Source organism: Ictidomys tridecemlineatus, chromosome 3, assembly GCF_052094955.1.
Source record: "Ictidomys tridecemlineatus isolate mIctTri1 chromosome 3, mIctTri1.hap1, whole genome shotgun sequence".
Lineage (NCBI taxonomy): Eukaryota > Metazoa > Chordata > Mammalia > Rodentia > Sciuridae > Ictidomys > Ictidomys tridecemlineatus.
Window position 1 is genome coordinate 135,981,286 of NC_135479.1, and position 23,003 is coordinate 136,004,288.

The 23,003-nt window shown below is 33.8% G+C and overlaps 1 protein-coding gene across 1 annotated transcript in view; it reads left to right on the top strand.

The window, feature by feature from the left end:
* Ostn (osteocrin) overlaps positions 1-23,003 on the top strand; it is a 41,014-nt gene that overhangs the window by 11,830 nt on the left and 6,181 nt on the right. The window contains exons 2-4 of the mRNA XM_005341779.5: positions 825-923; positions 3,039-3,253; positions 22,638-22,734. Of these exons, the coding sequence (XP_005341836.2) occupies positions 825-923; positions 3,039-3,253; positions 22,638-22,722 (399 nt within the window). The 3' untranslated portion in view covers positions 22,723-22,734. The remainder of the gene's footprint in view (positions 1-824; positions 924-3,038; positions 3,254-22,637; positions 22,735-23,003) is intronic.

The window sequence follows — 23,003 nt, forward strand, 5'->3', positions numbered from 1 at the left end:
AAATTTCTTGCTGATCTTATTGTGTAAACGGTATATCATTTCTCTTTTTATTTATGTTAAATAGGCTACATATATTATGGGATGTTTATTTTCCATTAACTTCTCTCCTTTTCTATGAAATCTCCATTTATAATTTTGGCCATTTTTATTTAGTTGTGTGTCTATATTTTAAATTTATTTATCAGACTTATTTACATGCTCCAAATCCTATTTTTTCTTTTATATATTTATTAATAATATCTTCCATTTTGTAATTTGTCTTTTGGTTTTATTAGATTGGACATGGAATTTTAACATTTTGTATTGAAATTTCACTATTTTTTCTATATGTACATTTTGAAACTTGCATTAAAATTCTGACATAATAAAAATATAATTTTTAATTTTTTTAATGTAAATGCTTTCAGATACACCACATTCTGTCTGATTCAGAACCCATCAGGCCTTTTTCTCTTTTACCTTGCCAATTTTACATATTTCTCCTTAGGTACGTGAGGCTTCATTCTCTGTATTAGACAAAGAATAAAGTTATATAAATTTCTCAGACCCCAGGTTTCTTTGAATTAAATTATTATTATTATTATTATTATTATAGCTATACAAACCCAACTAGGTTTCCGTGGAAATGAAGACTTGATTGAATTCAATCTGGAAGACTGACAGCTTCTATTGAGTATTATTTAAGTTTTGCGGAAATACACTCCAGTACACAGAAGTGAATAATTTGGCTTATCATGTGCATATAACATACTTCTTAGGAGATTTTTTCTCTATATATCTATTCAAAACTAATCAATGCTAACCTTGATCTACATGACCCATAGATGCTGGACTGGAGACTGGCAAGTGCACATTTCATCCTGGCTGTGTCTTTGATATTGTGGAGCTCAGGAAAAGTGCTCTCGGTGAATGCAGCAACAGAGGTAAGGAAACTAAATTGAAAGACTTTATCAACATTTTTATGAACACAAGCTATTTTTACTATAGTCAGGAGGAACAGCTAAAAAATAGGAATATATTCTGATAATGCAAAGTCAAGGAAATAGGTGTTTTTGCTATTGCTTTTTTTGTTTGTTTGTTTTGCCAATGTTATTCAAGATTGAGAACTTTAAATGTAAATAGTAATGATTATTAACCTTCAAAGCAAATTCAGAGCAAGTCACATATTTTCAACATTAAAAGTAACTCAAAATAAGAAACACTTGTATTCCTTAAAGTAGAAAGCATTAAATATGTATATATCATTTCTACCACATTTTTTTCTTTCTTTCTTTCTTTCTTTCTTTTTTTTTTCAGATGGTACTGGGAATTGAACCCAGGAACACTTAACTGCTGAGCCATATCCTCAGTCCTTTTCCTTTTTAATTTTTCTTTTGACATAGGGTCTTGGTAAGTTGCTTAAGGTCTTACCAAATTGCCAAGGCTGATCATGAACTTGTGCCTTAGCCTCCTAATCTGCTGGGATTGCAGGTGTGCACCACCGCCCCCAGCTCTACCAGTTTTAATTAAATCAGTTTGAAGTTGTTTGCATTCCAAATTTTGTGTATTTTTATTACAGTATAAATGTTTTCTTTATGTCTTGACCATAGTACAAAGAAAAGCAATATGAGGACATCTCCACACAGAAAAAACTCCAGATCAAATTAAGTGTGATCTTATGAGAAACATGTATTCTCTGTACTTCTTAAATAACCTAAAGTGAGGATTTGAAATGCATCTTACAAAAGGTTTAGTCTTACATGAATTCTATAGCTCACTCCCCGACCCCCTGCAGAATTAAGGGTATATTAAAGGAACAAAACTCTACTTTGTATATATATTAATTGGAAGAATATTTTGGGAAGGCTGCTTTGGAGATAATGTAAGATCTTTGCCTTTGAAGGTCTGTCTCCTGCTCTTTGGGGTTTCTTTCTGGCATTCCATCTCTTCTTCAGTTTCTATGTTGTGACCAAGAATGAGGCAAATGGAAAAATGTGATGGAAGTGAGAGAGGAAAGGAAGAAAGCCCCTGAAGCTAGTTTCCTCCCTTAGAGAAATATTCTCAGGCTCTTAAAAAGAAGCAGTGCTTCTTGTACAGCAGATTGACAGGGATGGTTAATAGGAGCAGAGGATTTGTTTTGTTTTGTTTTGTTGGGTCCCAGAAAGGAAAAAAAAAAAAAAAACAGACTTCACAATCTGAGCATCCATACCTATATTATAACTTGGATGAAGTACAAAGTGACAATATATAGTAACATCTAAGCAAACAAGAAATTTTATCCTAGACTTTGACATTAAATTGGGTTAGTTCTCATGCATTGTAGATACTCACAGATTGTGAATAAATTGCATGGATGAAGAAGTTTAGTCCCTGGACATGCAAGTGGCTAAATTTTCTTCATTTTTGTATCCCTTCAATGTTATGCAGAGCCTGGCATAGATTGGGCTTTTAATAGGTTTTATAAATAAATAACGAATGAGTGACTAAAGGGAAACAGCAAGAGATTTAGTTTTGGTTTTGTTTTTTTTTTTGAGAGTTCATCCAATAAATATTCGTAAGTTATTTATTGAGTACTAACTCTGAGTAAAATACTGGGCTATGCATTGAATAGAACAAATAAAAGATTAATCAGATAATCATTGTCCTCAAGTTATTTATAATCTAATAAGGAATACAAATGTGTTGTAAGCCATCTAATATAAGTAAAATAAAATGTAATAGATATGATGATGAAAAAGGTATAGATAAAGCATTCTAAGAATGATAAGCAAGAATTCAATTCTTAGTGGTACAAAATCAAAAGAATAATCAGAATATGTTCAATTTTTAGAGACAAGCCTGGAGTTTTTGTTTTATCTGTTTTCTCTTGGATATATATACTCTACCTTTATATGTTTCCTTCTCCAAAGGTTTAGCTTTCTGTGCGAAACATAATTCCATGAGAAAGTATAGAACATTACACAAAAGGGATGTCATCTAAACACAGGAGGTGTCCACTAACTTTACCTAATTTGGGTTTCTTCATCTAAAGAGTAGAACCACCTTTCTCTGCTCTACAGGCCTTTGATTCTGGAGTCACAGATTTGCAGTCACTACCCACAGTCCGAGAAGAGAAGTCAGCCACTGACCTGGCTGCAAAACTCTTGCTCCTTGATGAGCTGGTATCTTTGGAGAACGACGTGACAGAGACAAAGAAGAAAAGGAGCTTTTCTGGCTTTGGGTCTCCCCTAGACAGGCTCTCAGCAGGCTCTGCAGATCATAAAGTTAAACAGAGGTAAGCGAGCTTTTTGGAGAAGGGAAATCTGCACTCTCTAATCCTTTCATTCTGGGCTCCAAAGTAAAGAGAATTAAATGTAAAAAAATACAGTGAAAAAATTCTATGCAAACAGATTTGACAGAGTATTAAACTTGTGTGTTTAATAGTGTGAATTTGGAAGTAAGTGATTAAGGAACAAAATGACCTCTAGCTACAGTGTGCATTAGCTTTCCTGTCAGAATGTTCCCTGAGGAGGATCCTCACACACATGTATACCATGGCTGTTGTAAGACATGTTTGCATTTGCAAAGTGAAGGAGAACATGTGCATAGTGGGATAAATGTTCTGATCACCTGAGTCTTCTACTTAATAGAAGCATTCAGAATATCATTGTTTTTATCCTCAACACAAAGCTTTCAAAAATATGTGAATTAATGCATTTTCCTCTACCAAGAAATAATGAAGAGCTCTCAGAACTTGGAGTGAGAAAACAGGTATTTAAGTCAAATTTCTGCTCTTTTCTTGCCTGGAGACTTTAAAAGTAGCTTACCCTTCAACCAACAATAAAAAAAAAAAGAAAAAAACTATAGTGAAAGCAAAAAAAAAAAAAAAAAAGTAGCTTACCCTCCGTAATCCTCAGCTTATGTGTCTACAAAATGGGTGTGATTACCTACCTCTGTAAAAAAATCAAACATGATAATCAAATTAAAGTGCATTGTGATATTTTAATCAACATAAAAGAATTAGCATAAATGCATCTCCCTCAATTACTGATCTCCCTTAATTAACCCATAATTAAAGAATCAGCAAATGACTTTACAGCATTGATTCTAGATTTAATTTATTTTCTATGCTCCCAATATCTGTTCCTTGTGCAATATATTTTATATTAGCATAGGCACAAGATTCCACCCAATTACCATACCAAATTCTCTGCAAAATCTACTAGGATTCCTTTTATTACCCTAAATATCATATTTCTCACTAAATTCTCTAAGTATTCTTTTTTTATTGTCTATCTTTTATCTAACTATCTTGAGAACCCTGGTGGCAAGGAAGCATGCTATTATGATGGGCAGTCAAAAGGATCTAAAATATGAGAATCTTAGCTTTAAATAAGACATTAAATACAGCACACCAAATCAGCATAAATCTGTGTATTAAAATGATATTTTAAAGCCTAATAGGTCATCTTTACAGAATACTAATTTTCAGTTCATTGCTTTAAAAACTTCTAAATGGGGATAACATTAATCTTTCTTTTGAGAACTCCACTACTGACAGTAGACATGAAATTTTCTCTTTAAATCTTTGTAGATAAAATAATCAGGAAATGATAAGATTAGCTGATGTGGTAGAAATCTTTTATAGAATTGTTCTTGTAAGGGTCCGGCGAACTTCGGAGGAAGAGACCACCAAGAGACCAACTCATGCAACAGCAAAAGGGGATTTATTGAGGATCCAATCCAGCGTGCTGGGGCTCCAGGCTCACTCAAGAAGGGAGAGCGGCCAAGAGCCCGGAGCAGGGGTTGAGCAGTGCTTAAGTACACTTTTTGGGGAGGGCGGGGGCTTTGCATACATCAGAGCAAATCATCATGAGGCACGGGAAAATTGAACAATAACTCTCAAACACGATTAGTCCATTCATTGGCGGGAACAGGTCAGGCGGGGGTGATAGGTCACTCCTAAAGAGGGGGATACATTCAAACTGATTGGTTTGGGCCCTGAATGCCTACGTGCCAAACTGCACAGGGTCCAGGTTATTTAATAACTAAATGGTCAGTACCACTGCCTCAGGAATTTCAGGTTCTGTGTGCAGTTCAGAAACTTTACAATACCTTGTCCTTTACATTTTAACTCAGGCTTTGCAGCTTAGAAACTTTACCCTTTCATTCTCTCTAATAAATAAAGAAGGAATGACAGAATTAGGATGTCTCTATTTTGAATACCCTAATGGACATTGGATGTAGACAATGATTTTTGAACACTGCTAGCATCCACAAGGGGAAACAGCAAGTCATTACATGCCTCCTGATGAAAGAAGCTAGCCCCACATAAGAGACTGTTGCCAGAAAACAAACAAACATACAAACAAACAAATAAATAAATAAAGGTAGTTTTGCCTCCAGATCCACCAAGCAATGTTCAGGAACCATGGAAGACAGGAATGGTTTCAGAAACACTACAAAGACACAAAGAGCAAAATCCAGATGGTAAGAAACTACAGGACAAATAATCTGATTTCTTCAAGAAATAATAGGAAAAAATGAGATGGACAGCAAAGGGGATTCTAGAGATTAAAGTAGACCTAAAAGACTTATTAAGCATTAATAATTTCTTTCAATTACAGCCTGATTTGAACAATAATCTTTTTATAAGTTAACATATGTAAATGACAGTTGCAAATGTAAGCAGTATAGCTATTTGATATTAAGTAATTATTATTTACTTTCAAATAGGAAAATGATACCATCATTCAAAATGAGAGACACCTCAGAAAAATAATTAAATTGAAAGTGCAGATGCTCCTCGGCTTATGATGGGGTTACATCTTGATAAACCCAACAGAAGAGGAAAATCTCACTAGTCCAAATGCATTTAATACATCCCACCTACTGAACAGCATAATGAGCAACACAGTATATAGTAGAATATTGCTTATTTACGCTTATGATCAAGTATCTCATTAGAAGCAGTAGCTTGCTATTGCTACAAGGTATTCTGCCGAAAATCTTCTGTCCAGAAAAAGATAAAAATTCAAAATTCAAAGTATGTTTTCTACTGAGTAAGTACTGTTTTCTCACTACTGTGAAAAAGACCAAAAAAAAAAAGTAAGTTGAAACAGTGTAACTGGGATAGTGTTTATTTGTTTATTTATCTGAAAGTTGCTTCCAAATAATACAGAAGCAGAAGTGGACCCAGATACAGCAAGAGTCACAATAAATTGGTAATTGTCTTAGATTGATGAGTTCAGAGGGGTTCATTACACTATTCTATCTGATATGTGTTTGAAATATTTTATAACAGATATTTTTGAAAACTAAACAATGAGATAAATAACAGATTGGACCAGGAAAAAAGATAAATAAATCTATTATAAAGAAATAACTCAGAATAGAACACAAATATATGGAGAGTAGAATAAACAATTGTAACATAAAATTTAATCTAATAAGTTTTGTGGGACATATATGGAATCAAAAAGAAAAAGTCAAACTGCCAGGCCTGATGGTGCACACTGTAGTCCCAATAACTCAAAAGGCTGAGGCAAGAGGATTCCAGGTTCAAAGCTAGCCTCAGCAACTCAGCGAGGCCCTAAGCAACTCAGGGACACCCTGGCTCTAAATAAAATATTATGTGGCTCAGTAGTTAAGTGCCCCTGGGCTCAATCCCTGGTACAAAAAAAAATTGTTTTTTAAAAATATTTTGCCATCCAATATTGCCATTCAATACTGGTACAGGTGTTTGTTGAAGGGTCCAAAGTTTCAGTTACACAAGATGAATAAGTTCTGGAGATCTATTGTACAACATGGTGATTACAGATAATATTAATGTATTATATATTTTTAAATTGCTAAGAGAGTATATTTTTAATGTTTAACTATGTGAGGTGATGCATATATTAATTAACTTGATTTAATCATTTTATAATGCATGTATGTATCAAAATGTCACATTATACACCATAAATATATACAATTTTATTTGTGGATTATGCCTTACTAAAGCTGAGTACAAATTTTAAAATAATAAAAAAAATCTGAAAGAGAAGTTTTGTAGGAACAGAGGAGAAAAATTACTATTTGACAATATTGTGCATATTTGTGAATAATTTTCAATAATTCACAGAAAAAATATAAAATTTTAAATTCAGTAATAAGAACAAATTTTGACATGAATAAGTAATATTCTTGACAGATTGGAGGAATTAGGAACATTGTTATGTGAAGAGAAAATCATGTAAGAGATAGCTTTGAGACTTCAATATTTGGGGTGTCGTTTTGGGAGAACTGAATAGCATGGAGTGGGTTTGATGTTAGGAAATAAGAAAAAAAAAGCTGAATAATAAATGAAATAAGGAAGGAGAGTTGGGGTCACACAGGGATCTGTGTGTTGGGAAGCACTCTGGAATGCAATGCAAAGCTCCTATAGCTTCATTCTATTCCTGGAGCCATATTGAAAGGTGCCATCCAATATAGTATGAACAGAGTGTTTTAACCAGCTTTTACATCGCTGTAACCAAAATATCCAACAAGAACAATTTAGAGGAGGCAAAACTCCATTACTCTGGACCCAAGGTGATAAAGCACTTCATGAAGGAAGGGCCCAGCAGAGTCAAACTGCTGGGGTCTTGGAAGAGTAAGGAAACAGGGAGAAGGAGAGAGGGGAAAAGGGGCCAAAGATAAGACACACTTTTCCAGGGGACAACCCCAGTGACCCAACTCCTCTAACCATTCCCCATCTTTTTACAGTTACCACCCAGTCAGCCAGAAAACTAGGATGGGCCAATTAGGTTACAGCTCTCATAATTTAATCATTTACCTCTGAGTATTCCTTCATGAACAGGAGCTTTTAGAGAAACTTCGTATCCAAACAAGAACAACTAGAAAGAATTTTAGTAGAATAATTGATGATCTTTATCTTGTCCCCTTTTCTCTGCCTTCACCTTCACCTCCAACTATTTCCAGAAGTTTAGCAGGTTAAAGAGAGCAAAAGGCATTTGCACAGACTGACCCTTGAGCTTGAAAAGTTGAACAATTTTTTTCTAAGCTAAACCCTTTATATTTTTATATATTTTTGTATGATAGCTGATACTTTGTGCATACAAATTAAACTCCAATTGCATTTCCTATGAGATATTGCTGCAGAATTCATTTTTATACAAAAATTCCTGTTCTTTGTCTTAAAACAAAAATTAAATTTAGTTTGTATATTAGAGAGGTGGAAAACTATAGGAGATAAATAATAAATATTGCATAACATATTTCTATACCCCTTGAGTTTTAGTAAAATAATTTTAGACTTCTTGTGGTATATAATAATTTTAAAATATTCAAGGTTAATATTTTACATTACAAAGATATTTAAATATCATTAAATATGTATAACAGAGGCACAGGACTAAAATAGATATCTTTATATATTTAGTAACAATTATATAGTTTAAAAATACAGTAATTTTACATGGGAGATCTGTACTAAGGATTATTTGCCTGCACCTTTATCTCAATAGATGAAATGATAGTTTTGGTCCAGTATTTATTTTTTGATTTTTCACAAGGCTGAGAATTTATTATTTTAATATGTATGAATCTACACATTTTCTGATTTTTTATAAAGACCCATGGTTTTCATGTGCATACCATATATTTTTCTCCTTCTCTAACAAACTTTCTCAATCTTCTTACTAACACTGATGGAGAGAAGGTAACTGATTCCTGTCATCCATTCTCTAGTTCTAACAATTGCATCCATCACTCAACCCAGGGATTCATAAGCTTTTTCTGCCATAGGTCACTTGGAAACTTTGAAGAAGCCTATATCATCTATCTCCTATATCACTTTTGAATGGATAGAATTCACAAGAATTCAGCCATTACAAATTAGAGTCAGAATTATCAACTTAATTATTAATTATTAATCATATATGTTATTAATCATAACATATGATTATTAATACACAAAATAAAAAGATTTAGAAATGGATCTAAAAACAATAATAATTTCAAGAAATGCACCATAAAAAACATTTCAAAGTATTTATAACAACTAAAATGTAATCTGACAGTATTTTGATATCTGATTGTCACAAAGGTCCAGGTGTAACTAAATACTGTTGGAATTTGTTCCTTATTTTCATAATTGAAGCGTTGGATTTTAATTACAGATTAATAAAAGTAAAAAAAGCAACCTTTGTCAATCCACATTTATAGAACCCTGAATTATATTAGTATATAGCTGCCCACTAAAAAAACCTAAGTCTCGAGCATATAAAATTATTTTATTCTCGGTAACTTCAAAATATTTAGGCAAGAAAAAATTTTACATCTGCTTTTGAAAAGTCCACCAAGATATCGGAACAGCACAATACATGAATAGTTAGGAAAAATCAAAAATACCAACAGACAAACAGAAACCACTAAACAGGGTAAAGTCTATGTCAGATCGTATTAAAATGCATTGAACAGTGCTTATCGTATACTACTTACCCAAGTTTTTCATTGACTGTGACACTAGCTTTACTTTCAGGTGCACATGCAAGTTACTTAATTCCCAGGGCAAAGTTAATTTTATGTTTTGAAGTATAAAATATTTTCCTCATTTTAGTTCACTTGTTCAAAAGTTAAAACTAATGAATGTTCACCTCATTAATGCAAAACAAAGGAAACAGGTATGATTATATCCCTGGTAAAATAGCGCTTACTTTCTGAATGGCCCTTTAACATTAGGAGATATTGATGATAGGCCTGGAATTTTTCTAACAAATGGTTTTTTTCTGGCTCCTTCACACATTCCTGAAAATATCTTGCAAATAATAAGAACAATAATAATACTCTATGTTTTATTTTAATTACTGCTAAACCTTTTCACAACTATTATTGCTTTAGTGCTGCCATTAAGATTTTGAGATTAGAGAAGCAAATAATGTTACTTGGTCAATCAGGGTACCCACGGGAAATATTTAGCATTGTTGAAAAAGGAAAATTTGGGGAAAGTTTATTCACAAGAAGATTACAAAAGTCTAAGTATAGGTAAATCATAGTGGTTGGCACAACAGCCAAGGGCCTTGGCTTGAAGAAACAAGAGGCTTCTGGAATATCATATATAGTCATAGAGAATCAGATGCCTGGGAGAAACAGTAAGCCTCATTGAGAAGCATAGCTCACTGGAGAAGGTTTTACAAGGGGGAATGAGAGCATGAAAAATGATCCTGTCATCTTTCCCACTCTCCTGGTCTCTCTTGCCAAGGTCACCTATTGCTTGACCCAAACCAAGCCTGAAGTTGCAGGAGCTTTTGTTATCCAAAAATGTCAGCCACCTCTGACTAAAAGTGAGTGAGAAAAGATAAAAGAAATAAACGTGAAGAGCTGATGGAAGAGACCCAGGACAGTTATGCACATTCCATAGAACTGGGTCAATTAACATTTTGCTTCAGACTATTGTTATTATAATCATTTAATTGAAAGAGAATAACTGTCGAACACAATTCTACACCCTGCTCCATGCATTCAAGCCCACTCTATGGGAGTGCTTGTTTCCTTTCTCTTGGGAAAGCCAAAAGCAGGCACATTGGCTCTGATAGTCATTTTAGAATAATAGGAATCCTTGTGTTCACTTTTAGTTGAAAAATAACTATTTTCTGTTAAATATCAAATCTTATGTCTTAGCCCAAACCATGAATATTATTAAAGCTTTCTTTTCCCCAGCCTTGGCCCATTCATGCTGGGAAGCTACAGTGGAAAGAGGGCTATTGTCAGTTTCATCCTCACCCTCCCACCACTGCAGTAGCCCCCCCTGATTTTATCTCCTCCAGAATCAAGACTGGAGATGCAGAGAGAAATCTGACTTGACTGATCAGTCATGATCTGGCTCTAGTGCTCCCTGGACTTTATAACCCAAAGCTGACTCCTTATTTGGACTTATTTTTACAGACCATCACATAACCCTCACTGGGAACTTTGTTATAAACATCCTGGCCTCCAGCCATGCTTCTCTTCTAGCAGGATGCTCTTCACCCTCTATCCTTTCAGTTTCTCCATTTCACACCACCACCAGCATCCTGCTGAGTTTGCTTCACCCATCACCCCTGGCAGAGAGACCTTGAGGCAACTTACCCTTTATAATTAACCTAGGCCAGATCCATCCACATGCTCCACATCCTTAACTTTGGTTACTAAAAGAGAAGCTGTTTCTTATGTAGTCATCCCTCTTTGCTCTGATATCAAGCCCACTCTCAAAGCTTCTTGCCCTTTAGATTTTATAAGTAGGGTTGCATCAGGTCTATCATGCTTCCTGGGTACATCCCACTCTGAGTGGTTTTCCTGAAGACCCCTATTTGAAGGTAGAGGATAAATGCCCCTGTTCTCCAATAACTCCTTCCTGAGAAATTCTTTCCTCCTGACCCATTCAACATCAATTCTTTTATTGGACTAACGTTGGAAAAAATCAGTTTGCAGCAACATTCTTTGCAAATACTACATGAGTCTAGCACCTAACTTTAGAATACAAGAGGAAATACTTGCCTGCCTACTTTGGGACCACAGCCAAAAACTGAAATAGAATCTTTTTTGAAAACTCTTGATATATTACTTGCTTTTTAACATTTCATAACACTCTAAGAAGGAGGTTGCTATGAATCCCATTTTATTGGTGTATTTTTAGAGAGATGAGTTTTCTGAGATTACCTAACTATAAATTATGCATCAAGTTGTTTACTCCAAGTCCAATGATTTTCCACTTAAAGCCAGTTTTGATAAAGAAATTAAAGCTGCATGAATAAGGTGCTTATCCATGACCAAGAACAGTGAAGTTCACTTAGAATGTATACACTGAATAAATACTAATGGGGTAGGGAGGAAGAGCATGAGAAGAAGATTACCACTAAATAGGGAAGAGAGGTGGGAGGGAATGGTCGGGAGAAGGGGAATTGCATGGAAGATGGAAGGAGACCCTCATCATTATACAAAATACATGTATGATGATGTGAGGGAAAAAAAAGAAATGTGTCACATTAGATTGGGTAGAGAGAAGTGATGGGAAGGGAAGGGAGGGGATGGGGAGATAGGAAGGGCAGCAGAATAAAATAGACACTAGTATTGCTGTATGTATATACATGTCTGTATAACCAACTGATTCTGCAACCTGTACACTCAGAAAAAATGAGAAATTTTACCGCATTTGATTCAAATGTATGATATATCAAGATCATTGTATTGTCATGTGCAACTAATAAAAAATTACCATACTGAAGATATATGGCCTTCTATCCTAAGGTTCAGGATAAAGTTGAGAAGAGTAGTGCCAGGTTTGAGTTGTCAGATATTACTGCCTTTCTTGATGACTGTCCGAGAGACTAAGATAAAAATCCTAACATTTTATTTCCTTTCTAACTCATTGTAAATCCTGTGACAGACCTAGGCCAACCTCCACATTTTATGATTTTTGCTGATTCTTTTTAGCTCTTATTTGTTGATGCCCAAAGGAAGTAGTTCAAAATGGGCTACATTTCAGATGTTAGAAACTCAGAAAAAGGATTCAGAGGGAGGTGCCCCAGCTTTCTTTTTTCCTCCAAGTTAAAAAGCCTGACCATGCAATGGGAAATGCTCTTGAGCATAATGATCTTGGCCCATTCTTGCCAATAACTGTTCTTTATTGCCTGTCTCTTCTCACCTCAGCTCAACACCACAAAATGACGCAGTTCTTTACTTTTTCTCCCCACCTAACTCTTGTCATGAAGATTTAAACTTTCTTCTAAAAGGGAGAATATTTTGACTCCATACATGGGCTTTGCAATGTGTATTACCCATCTCTCCAAAAAGAAATTTTTGTAATACATTTTTGTGTGATTCTATTTGTTAGATAGAAGTTTTAAAATTTTCATTTAGTTCCTCAGAGAGATTCATGAACCAAGTAAATGCAGATTCCCTTGCCCTATCCTACTACTCTGCAGTGCTTTCCAAATTAAGCATCCCTGGTTCTTTCTATAGCTGCCTAAATCTCATTATTTGATCCCAGTGCTGGTGGTTTTGTTCCCAATGCCTGTTTAGTTATCTCATTCCTGGGACAATACTTCAGAAGCCAATATTATTTCTCTTCTGCATCATCATCATCATATCATCATCATCATATCAATTTAATAGCAGTCTGTTTAAAATTTAATTACTAGTTTTGACATAGAATTCTGAAAGTCAAAAGTAAACTTCTGCTGAGTGAAGTAGCGTTTCCTTTCATCATTCTAAAATTACACTGTTGATTATGAAGGAACCAACTGGTTCCATCCTCCATGTTCAGGAGCTCTAATTAGGCTTCTTCTCCCTGTATTCTCTTCCCTCCAGGGGAATAGCCTCTTCTTTGATTGGTCAGGTTGGGAGGAGTAGTTGAGTATGTTCAGCTCATACGCTTCCTTCCTGTTTTTATTAGATAGCAATGACTAGTTATGTCAATCTGTCTAATCCAGGCAGAAAATATAAGGAAGGTCTTTGAAATGCAGATGTGAAGTCATATTCTACAGTGAGTTCTGTCAGTAATAAAAATGGCATGTTGGGTTTCTGTATATTGGATACATACCTTATTTCCCTATTACTTCTAAATGTGGACTTGGTAGTGGGGAGAAGGCATTATGTAATAACTAGTTAAAATCATCTTATCACTCAGATTTAATATGATCCTTCATTCTAACATTCTGGAATTTGAATTTGAAAACCTGTCTTTCTGTGAACAGATTTTTTATTATTTCCTTCTCATCCCTCACAGGGCCTTGCTGAGTACTTCATTTTAGATTTTTCACATGTCAGTCCTTCCAAGATCCTATATAGTTAATTATCAGTCCTACTCTTTCTTTTTCTTAATTTTATGCTTGAATTTTAAATTAGAGTAGCCACAATTGCAAGATTCAGGGGTGACTATCTGGCTTATTGTTTCCACATGCTTCCTAAGTTTTTCCTGGAACCCCTAAATTGGGTGTGATTGCTTGAAAACCTCATGATAATAAATATCAATTGTAGTGAAACAAATTATCCAAAATTGAGCAGCTTAAGAAAACAATAAGCATTATAATTATAAAACCATTTTTCTGTGCATTAAAAATTTAAAAACAAAAACTGGCTGGGTGCTTCTGATTCAGGCTCTCCAAGGTCACAGTGAAGATGTTAACCAGGGCCTCAGCACCTGAGGCTCTGCTGGAGCTGGGTATCCATTTCCAAAATGGCCCAATGATTGGGTTGGCAGCTGGGAGTCCCAGTTCCTCACTGGCTATTTTCAAGGCCTTAGTTCTTTGCTATGAAAATCTCTTTATAGGGCTGTTGGAGTGTTTTTAGGAAATGGCTACTGGTTTCCCCCCACACCCTCCAGGCATTCAATCAACACAGCAAAGCAAGAGGTGCAGCAGCTTCCTCGTTTTCACATGGTCTTTCCACAAGATCCTTGGTGACAAGTCAGCTCTGCCCCATGTAGAAGGAGAATATATAATGGCAGAAATATTGGGGGCCAGAGCCTGGCTGCTATACTCATAGACACTTAATAATTCATCTCCCTGTTTTACTAATCCAAATTACATCCTCAGTTAACTGTTACTATTTCCTCCCCTTTTGCATAATACTGAATATGGGTGGAGCTGTATGACTTTCTTCACAGAGGTCTACCATTTTATTGCCTCTTTAAAATAGAGCAGCAAATCTGACTATTGTTTTGAAGGAACATTCTCCATGCTCTGATTCCAAGTTTCTTTCCCCAGGAACTTAAAACCATAAACAGGATAAGTAAAACTTGTTGTTGTGTCCAACAGTTGGAGGAAAAAAGTTTTAAGTACACATGAATCAACCTTTACACATGAAATTAATGAACTGCTAGTCTGGAAAATAAATCTTTACAAATTGTGGAGGCATGGTTTTCACAAAGAACATGTTCTCAAACCATGATGCAATTAAATAAATAACAAAAGGGAGACCAAAGAGGAAGGTGTAATCCTCTGCCATTTAATGAGAATAGAGCTGTCTGAAGACCAAAACCACATATGTAGAAAACAGGAAAGAAAATTATCAGACATCTTCATTAATGACCACAGGTACCAAATCCCACCTCTTCCCCAGACACACACATACACACACACACACACATACACACACATACACACACACACACACACACACACACATACATACACACACAAAATAACAAAACAAATACAAGGGTTACCACAAAAAATACTGTATAAGCGTGGTTTATATTAGAAAATCAATAATGGAATTGACAAATCAAAGAAATAAAGGACATCATTCCAATAGATGCAAAAAAGCATTTGATAAAATTCAATATCTATTCCTGAATGAAATAACCAGTAAATTAATAATAAAAAAAACTTCATTACCAGAGAAAGAACACCTATTAAAAAAAACACCTACTATACATATTCTTAGCTGACACTACTAAAAACAAATATAACAAACTATAGAAGATTTTTATGGAGAAAATCATTAACAGTTTATTTGAAGGGAATAAAAATAACCTAAATGATAAATGATCTTGAATAATCAATCTCACTATCATGAAGATTTTGATTCTCTTCAAATTGACTTATATGTTCAATTTCAGTACAATTTCAGTCTATACTGCAATAGAATTTCCAGTAAACATGGCAAGCTGAATCCATTATTAAGATAGAGATGATTATTAGATGAGGTATAAAAATAACACTAAATATTATTTTCATAAAAAAAGAAAAATCACAGATGGGACAAGATATTTGAATATATATATAACTTATAAAGTTTAATATTCAGAGTATTCTAGGCCCTTCTACAAATAAAGACTTAAAAGAAATGCACAATTAAAAAAAACCAGATAACAGACTTAAACAGGCACTTCCAAAATAAACAAATGAAAATGTGAGTAACCTCATTAGTAGTCAGGAAAAGTCAATTAACACCCAAACCATGTGTGACTACTGATGCATTAGATTGGCAAAATTGAAATTCTCACAATACAATGGTTGTCATAGATTTGAAATAGTAGGATCTGCCATATATTGCTCTCAGGTGTGTAAATTGGTGCAAATTTGGAAACTGGTCTATAAATGAAATTAAATATAAGCATAGCTGACAATTCTACTCTGAAAATATACTTTAATCATTAAAATGAACATCAAAGGCATGTATAAGAAAAAATTCAGCAGAACAATCTGAAGACCAAAAAGAAAATATCTGAATTTTTAATTCACAGTAGAATGGACAAACCATTGTATATTCATGTGATGAAATCATATGCAGCAACTATAAATAAAGAAACTATAGTAACACATGTTAACACAGACAAGAACATAATGTCTAATCTCAAAATACATAATACTTGTTGACAGAGAGAAGATTCATCCATGATTCCTTTTTATGATGGACAAAACTTGATTATATTCAGGGCATAAAATGATATTTAATACAATCTATATTGTGAAGTGATTTTCAAAATCAAGCTAGTATATCCATTCTTTCACATAGTTACCTTCATTTTTGGTAATGAAACACTTAGATCTACTCTATTAGCAAATTTCAAGTATGTAATACATTATAGTCAAACAATAAACTACCATTTTTAATATTAACATTAGTATTATCAGTACTAGTAATAGTATTAACATCATTATTATTGACTATGTCACCATGCTGTACATTAAGTCTGCAGTACATGACTCATTTTAAGTACAATTCTCGAACTGTCTAAGGTAAATACAAGATTTTTGAAGAATACATACACAGATAATAAGATAAGGAAAAGCAGAGAATGATTAGGCTAAGCTTCAGTCTGTATATTACCTCTGGGAATGAGCCATGAGAGGGGAGAGGGATGCTGTGGTGATGTCAAGAGTACTGATAATATTCTATTTCTTATGCTGGTGCTGCAAATAGAAAACTCCTTTTCATTTTCTTTAAACAGATCATAAATAAATGTATAGTATTTTATATGAAGTGATTCTTGATACAATGTTTAACTGCGCCTTTTTAGAATGTTCAAGTACCTTTAGAAATGGAATTATCCAAGAATATAAATTTTAAAGAAAATTCTATTTAATTTTAGTGTACACTAAACTACATAGTTTAGTCATGTTTAAAAGGACAGTCTGTAATTACAGTCTGTAATCCCAGCAACTAAGAAGATTGAGGCATGCAAGTTTAAGACACTCAGCACCCTGTTTCAAAATAAAAAATAAAAAGGACTGGGGATCTAGCTCAGTGGTAAAGTACCCCTGGTTTCAATTTCCAGCACCAAAAAGAAAAATTAAAAAATAATCATTCCCTTTATATGAATTTGATATTCTAAACCTTTAAATTACTTAAAGAATATTTTAGAATGAAAAACGTGGATTGTTTTAAATGCCTATAGTATAAGCCCATGTCATACCACCATTTTGTCACAAGAGGGACTAAATACTCAGAAAGTACAGCTTTCCTTTTTGGATTTAAGAATATTTCTCTATGGACTGGGGCTGTGGCTTAGTGGTGGAGTGCTTGCCTAGCATGTGTGAGGCACTGGGTTTGATTCTCAGCACCTCATACAAATAAATAAATTTTAAAAATAAAGATCCATTGACAACTAAAAAAATTATTCAAAATATTTTTTAAATGCTCTAATATTAATTTTTTACACACTCTATTTTTGTCAGCACATGTGTTTTAGAGTAAAGTACTATTATTTTTTATAATAATAGCAAAATAACTAAATTACCAGTTTACTTCTGAATTGATATAGATTATACAGAAATTCTTTAACTTACTGAACAATTATAATTTCTATTGCTTTCTGGAAAAAAGATTTTGTTTTTATATAAGCACTAATGCTGAGTAGATGTGTGTGTATATATATATATATATATAATATGACATATAATATATATTATGTATATATTTTATATATTTATATCTTATATATTACATAATATATAATATATATTTATATAAACAATATATGTTATATATATGCTTAATTTTAAAATTTAATTTCTATATACCTTTGAGCATTTGCAACCAATCCTAAATTTGATAAAATAAATCAAGTACTTATGTATCTATTGTTAGTCTCTACTTTACCCACTTGGCTACTTCCTCTGCTCTAAGGAGGTTTAAGCGTTTCTGGAAGCTCTTTCAGTGGTCACTATATATGGACAAGGAGAGGTAACTTACTGACATAATTCACTTAACACTTTAAATATTGCTCTTTTTTAAAAAGTGTTTGTGTTTATAAAGGTAGGCTATAAATAGTTTGAAAATTACTGGATTAGACTGGTAGAAAAGAATAATATCAGTTGGAAAGTACAAAATGTTTTCCCGTGTGTTAACTCATTATGTCTTTTCAAGGTGAATTGTGAACTCTGAGAGGTAGCATGTCTTATTCACCAGTGTATATCCAGTGCATAGAATAAACCCAAATGCAACTGACTATTACTTAACAAGTAAATATATTAAATGAATAAACAGCTCCAGAAGATAGAAACAACAAGTATTATCTAAATTTTATCAAAAAAAAGGAAGCTGATAATAACAGATGTGCAAAGGATCATATTAACACTAAGTAAAACAATCAAATTAGAGCCCAAGCCCTCCATTTCCTGGTTCCGAATACTGCTTTGATCAAATCTGGGAAAAGCCAGGGAAGAAAAATTAGGGGGGAAAGGGAATCCAGGAAGGAAGAAAAGAAGAAAGGAAGGGAGGGAAGTTGGGAAAGAGGGAAAAAGCAGGTTTATTTTGCTTTCAGCACTATAACATCTTCTTTCACAATCTGATCTCTCAAGGAAAGATCAACTATAGTAAAGCCTAAAAGAAAAAAATATTATATCTATTCCTTTTACTTTCATTTTTGAAAAAATACATTGGCAGCAGGGAACAATACTGTTCTAATTTATATGATTTATGAGAATATCACACTTCTCTTAAAAAGTAAAAATATTTGTTTTTTTATGACCACTTTTCTTAAATAAGATTTGGGAAATCAGTGCACATGTCATATGAATTTTTGTCCCAGCTGCCATTTCCTTCCCCTTTTGATAGTCCTTTTAACACCTGGGAGGGTTTGCTTTTTCACTTCCTCTTCCTATTTATCAGAGACTACTGGGGACATTCCCTCCCTTCCTGAAGTGGCTTTTGCCCTATTGGTGTCTCCTGGAGTTACAATGGTGGAATAGTCAGTAAAGGGATTTAGGGTGAAAATTACATTGGCTTACTGTTTTCTATATATTAACCCCATTACACTCAGACATAAGCCCTACATCACCTAGAGAGATATATTTGGTTTTTGATTGCTATAATAAAAAAAAATACAACAAAATTATTGATCATCTTAAAATTCTGTAGGTCAGACTCCAGTATATTCTCACCACCCAACATGTATATAATGCTGGATGACTTTTTCCAGGTTTCTTTCAGCTAGGTCATATGGTCCTGTGATCATATGAGTCATAGAATCCATTGCTAGCCAAGAGGTGTCCTATAAAGTTCGTCCTGCAGTGTGCTCTATGCTGTCCTTCTTGCATTGTCTTCCATCTGGACAAAGAGGATATCTAGCTATCCATCTGCTGTTCCTCTTTCCCAGAGTTTCTAAGGGAGAATCTATTTTCTGTTCTTTCAAATTGTTGGCAGAATTCAGTTCCTCATGGTTGCTCAAGTCCCTGTTTCCTTTCCAAAACTTCTGAGGGATACATCATTCCTTAATTCATGAGCTTTTCCTTCCTCTTCAAAGCCAGCAAATGTGGGCAGTTCTTCTCAGTTTGCTGTTCCTGTCTAGCCTAGTCTCCTTCAGTCATCATCTACTTTTAAGGACTTCAGTGACTAGACTGGAAATACTCTGATACAACAGCATCATCTTCCCATTTCAAGGTCCTTAAACTTAATCCTGTGTGCAAGTGACATATTTGCAGATTCTGGGGATTATCATGTGGACATCTGTGGAAAGCTGATTTTCTGACTACCACAAAGAAAACAACTGCTTAAAGATAATTTAAAATACAAAAGAGACATTATTTTCTGTTCACAGCAATTATTTATAATTGTATCAAATGGCTGAAAGCATGACCAACATGCCTAGTTTTTTATAAGTCTTAAACATAAATTTTAAGCTAATTTTACAAATAACAAGTTTCCTATTTGGTTAACAAATTGACAAATATATAGTCAATTTGTAATTAAGAAATCCAGAAGTGCAAAAAACAGGCATCACCTTAAGAAGTAATATTTTTCAGAAATAATGAAGGAAGGTAGGGATGCAGAAATGGTAAAAATGAGCAATAAATATCTTCCCATACTGATCAAATTTTTTCCTAGAAGACAAATCTTATAAGACAGTACATATAGTCAATGCAGCTAACAAAACCAAGAGCCAACCCATAATGGAAGATGGATGTGAATCAGCAGAAAACAAAGTTAGATTAGATGAAAATATAATATTCCTAAATATTATTTGATGGTAATCACATCTCAGCTCCCCTGTGTGTTGTTATCATCCTTGTATAGATAGCACAATACACAGCATCAGGCATGTAGAAGACACTAAATATTAATAACCTACAAATTAATTCTTTTAAATAAATTAAGTGATATTTATAGATTTTTATGTGCAAGGTACAACTTTAAAAGTCCCTCATGTTTCATTTGTTCTCCATGCTTTCAGAGCTTTTTAATAAATTATTTGCTTCACAGTACTATCAGGACCATCATTAAGAAAAAGTTTGGTCCTGGTAAGACTAAGAGATTTTCCTCTATAATTTGCATTAAATTATCATCACTTCTGAGAGTATTTGTCTAAAAGTTTTTGAAATCAAAGACTATTTCTTATCCATCTAAGTCAGGACAGCCACAGAAACAACCTTATACATAGTAAGGACATAGGAAAGTATAAATCAATTGAATGACTATAGGATAAAACCTCAAAAATCATTGAGGTTTTCATTAATTTTTGGCACTTATGTAGTAGAGATTAATTATATAATGCAAGCTATTGAAAATATTCCCCCAAAAGTCTTTTTTTCCACTCTTTAAGATGTTGAAAATTGGGCTGGGGTTGTGGCTCAGCGGTGGAGTGCTTGCCTAGCATGAGCAAGGCCCTGGGTTCGATCCTCAGCAACACATAAAAATAAATGAAATGAAGGTTTTGTGTCCAACTACAACTAAAAAATAAATATTTTAAATAAGATGTTGAAAATTAACTTGAACTATAATGTAATATGTGCCACATCACTGAGATTTTCAAGCAATAAACTGTATTATTACAGTTCATTTGCAAAAATATAAAGCATAAAACCTTGAATTTGGTTGGGGAATAACTTTTCAGATTATCAGTCCTAAAGTATTCACTAATAACATTTTGATTTTTTTGATCTAAGTGTTATTGTACGTATCTGTTCATGTCTAATATAATTCATTTATAATATTCCTACTTTTCTGCATATAGAAGTCAACCAAAAGCCATATGTGTATTAGTAACTATTGCAGGGGGTATAACTAGGGATTGAACTCAGGGGCACTTGACTACTGAGCCACATCCTCAGGCCTATTTTGCATTTTATTTAGACACAGGGTCTCACTGAGTTGCTTAGTGCCGCACTATTGCTGAGGCTGATTTTTAACTCATGACCCTCCTATCTCAGTCTCCCATGCTACTGGGATTACAGGCATACACCACGGAGCCTGGCTTTTATTAGTAACCTTTTGCTGAGAGGCAAGTCACTTATAGAGACTTCTTAGTTTATCCCACCCATCTCTGTCTTCATTAAGTAAATTCTAGTTTCTCCTCTTATAACAAGGCTAGAAAGTGAAAGTTACATATTCAAATTTTTTAACATCTCATGTTAGGATTTTATTTTGACAGCAATAGATGATGATACTAAAAAAATCAAATAAAAATGCTTAAATATAGTTTTCTTTTTAAAGAACAAATGTTTTAAAATAAAACAAAAGAGCTAATAAAAGGGGAGTTACTGAGAAATGAATTGACCAAATAATATTGTAATATTGTCTGCATGTACAAATATGTAACAATGAATCCCACTACTATATATGTACCAAATGAAAAGCCAATGTATAGAACATATAAACTGAAAGATGTAACGGGCCTCTTATAACCCTGTGTGGATATTTTCAAACTTCATTTTAATAGGGAGCTTGTTTAAATTTTTCAAACAATATTTAATATCAAGATTATACACACAACACAGACCACTACATATAAGGTTTTTCTGGGTGAAGTGTACATGAAGACATGAGAGGTAAACTTCCTTCCACTCAGCCTTCTTCTCTGCATCCTTTCCTCTCCCACCACTATACTTCCCCAAAGATCTATTCTGAGGCAGAGTTTGGGGAGAACAGTTCAGTTTTCCTCAATAAACAGAGGAATAAAATCTGAAGAGGACAAGAGATTTACCCACTTAGCAGATCAGTATGTCAATACAATCTGGTTTTTCACTTTGTCTATTTGACTTTGCATATATTACTTTCTCTAAACCTTAGGTGTCTGGTGTGTAAGATGGATGTGGTTATACTCACTTCCTCAAACATTCAGAGTGTGAGAATGGTAACTGGTGAATGTAACTATTATCTTTATACCAACTCCCAAAGAAAACCCCCAGATCTGCATGAAATGGAAGCATAAAAGTAATGGTTAATAATGGCAACCTTAGCTTAAAAATATTCTCTTTGATTTGTTTCAGGAAAGTAGTAGCTCATCCAAAAAGACGATTTGGCATCCCCATGGATCGGATTGGTAGAAACCGGCTTTCAAATTCTAGAGGCTAATTGATATCAAGTGTGAGTACAATTTGAATAAGTAGCAATGCATGCAAGTATTTGATTTAACATTTCATGATAGACTAATCCATTCTTGCTTATAAATCCCCTTTTTGATTTCTTAGCTCATAAATTCACTTTTTCAAGCATTTCTGTATACAATTAGTATATTGATGCTAAGCAATTTAATAGACATTTGGAAAACAGAGGAATGTCTTATATCTTCTTCATCCTAAAATATTATTTTCACAAATTTCTATGTAGTTATTAAATATTAACATGAAAAAAGT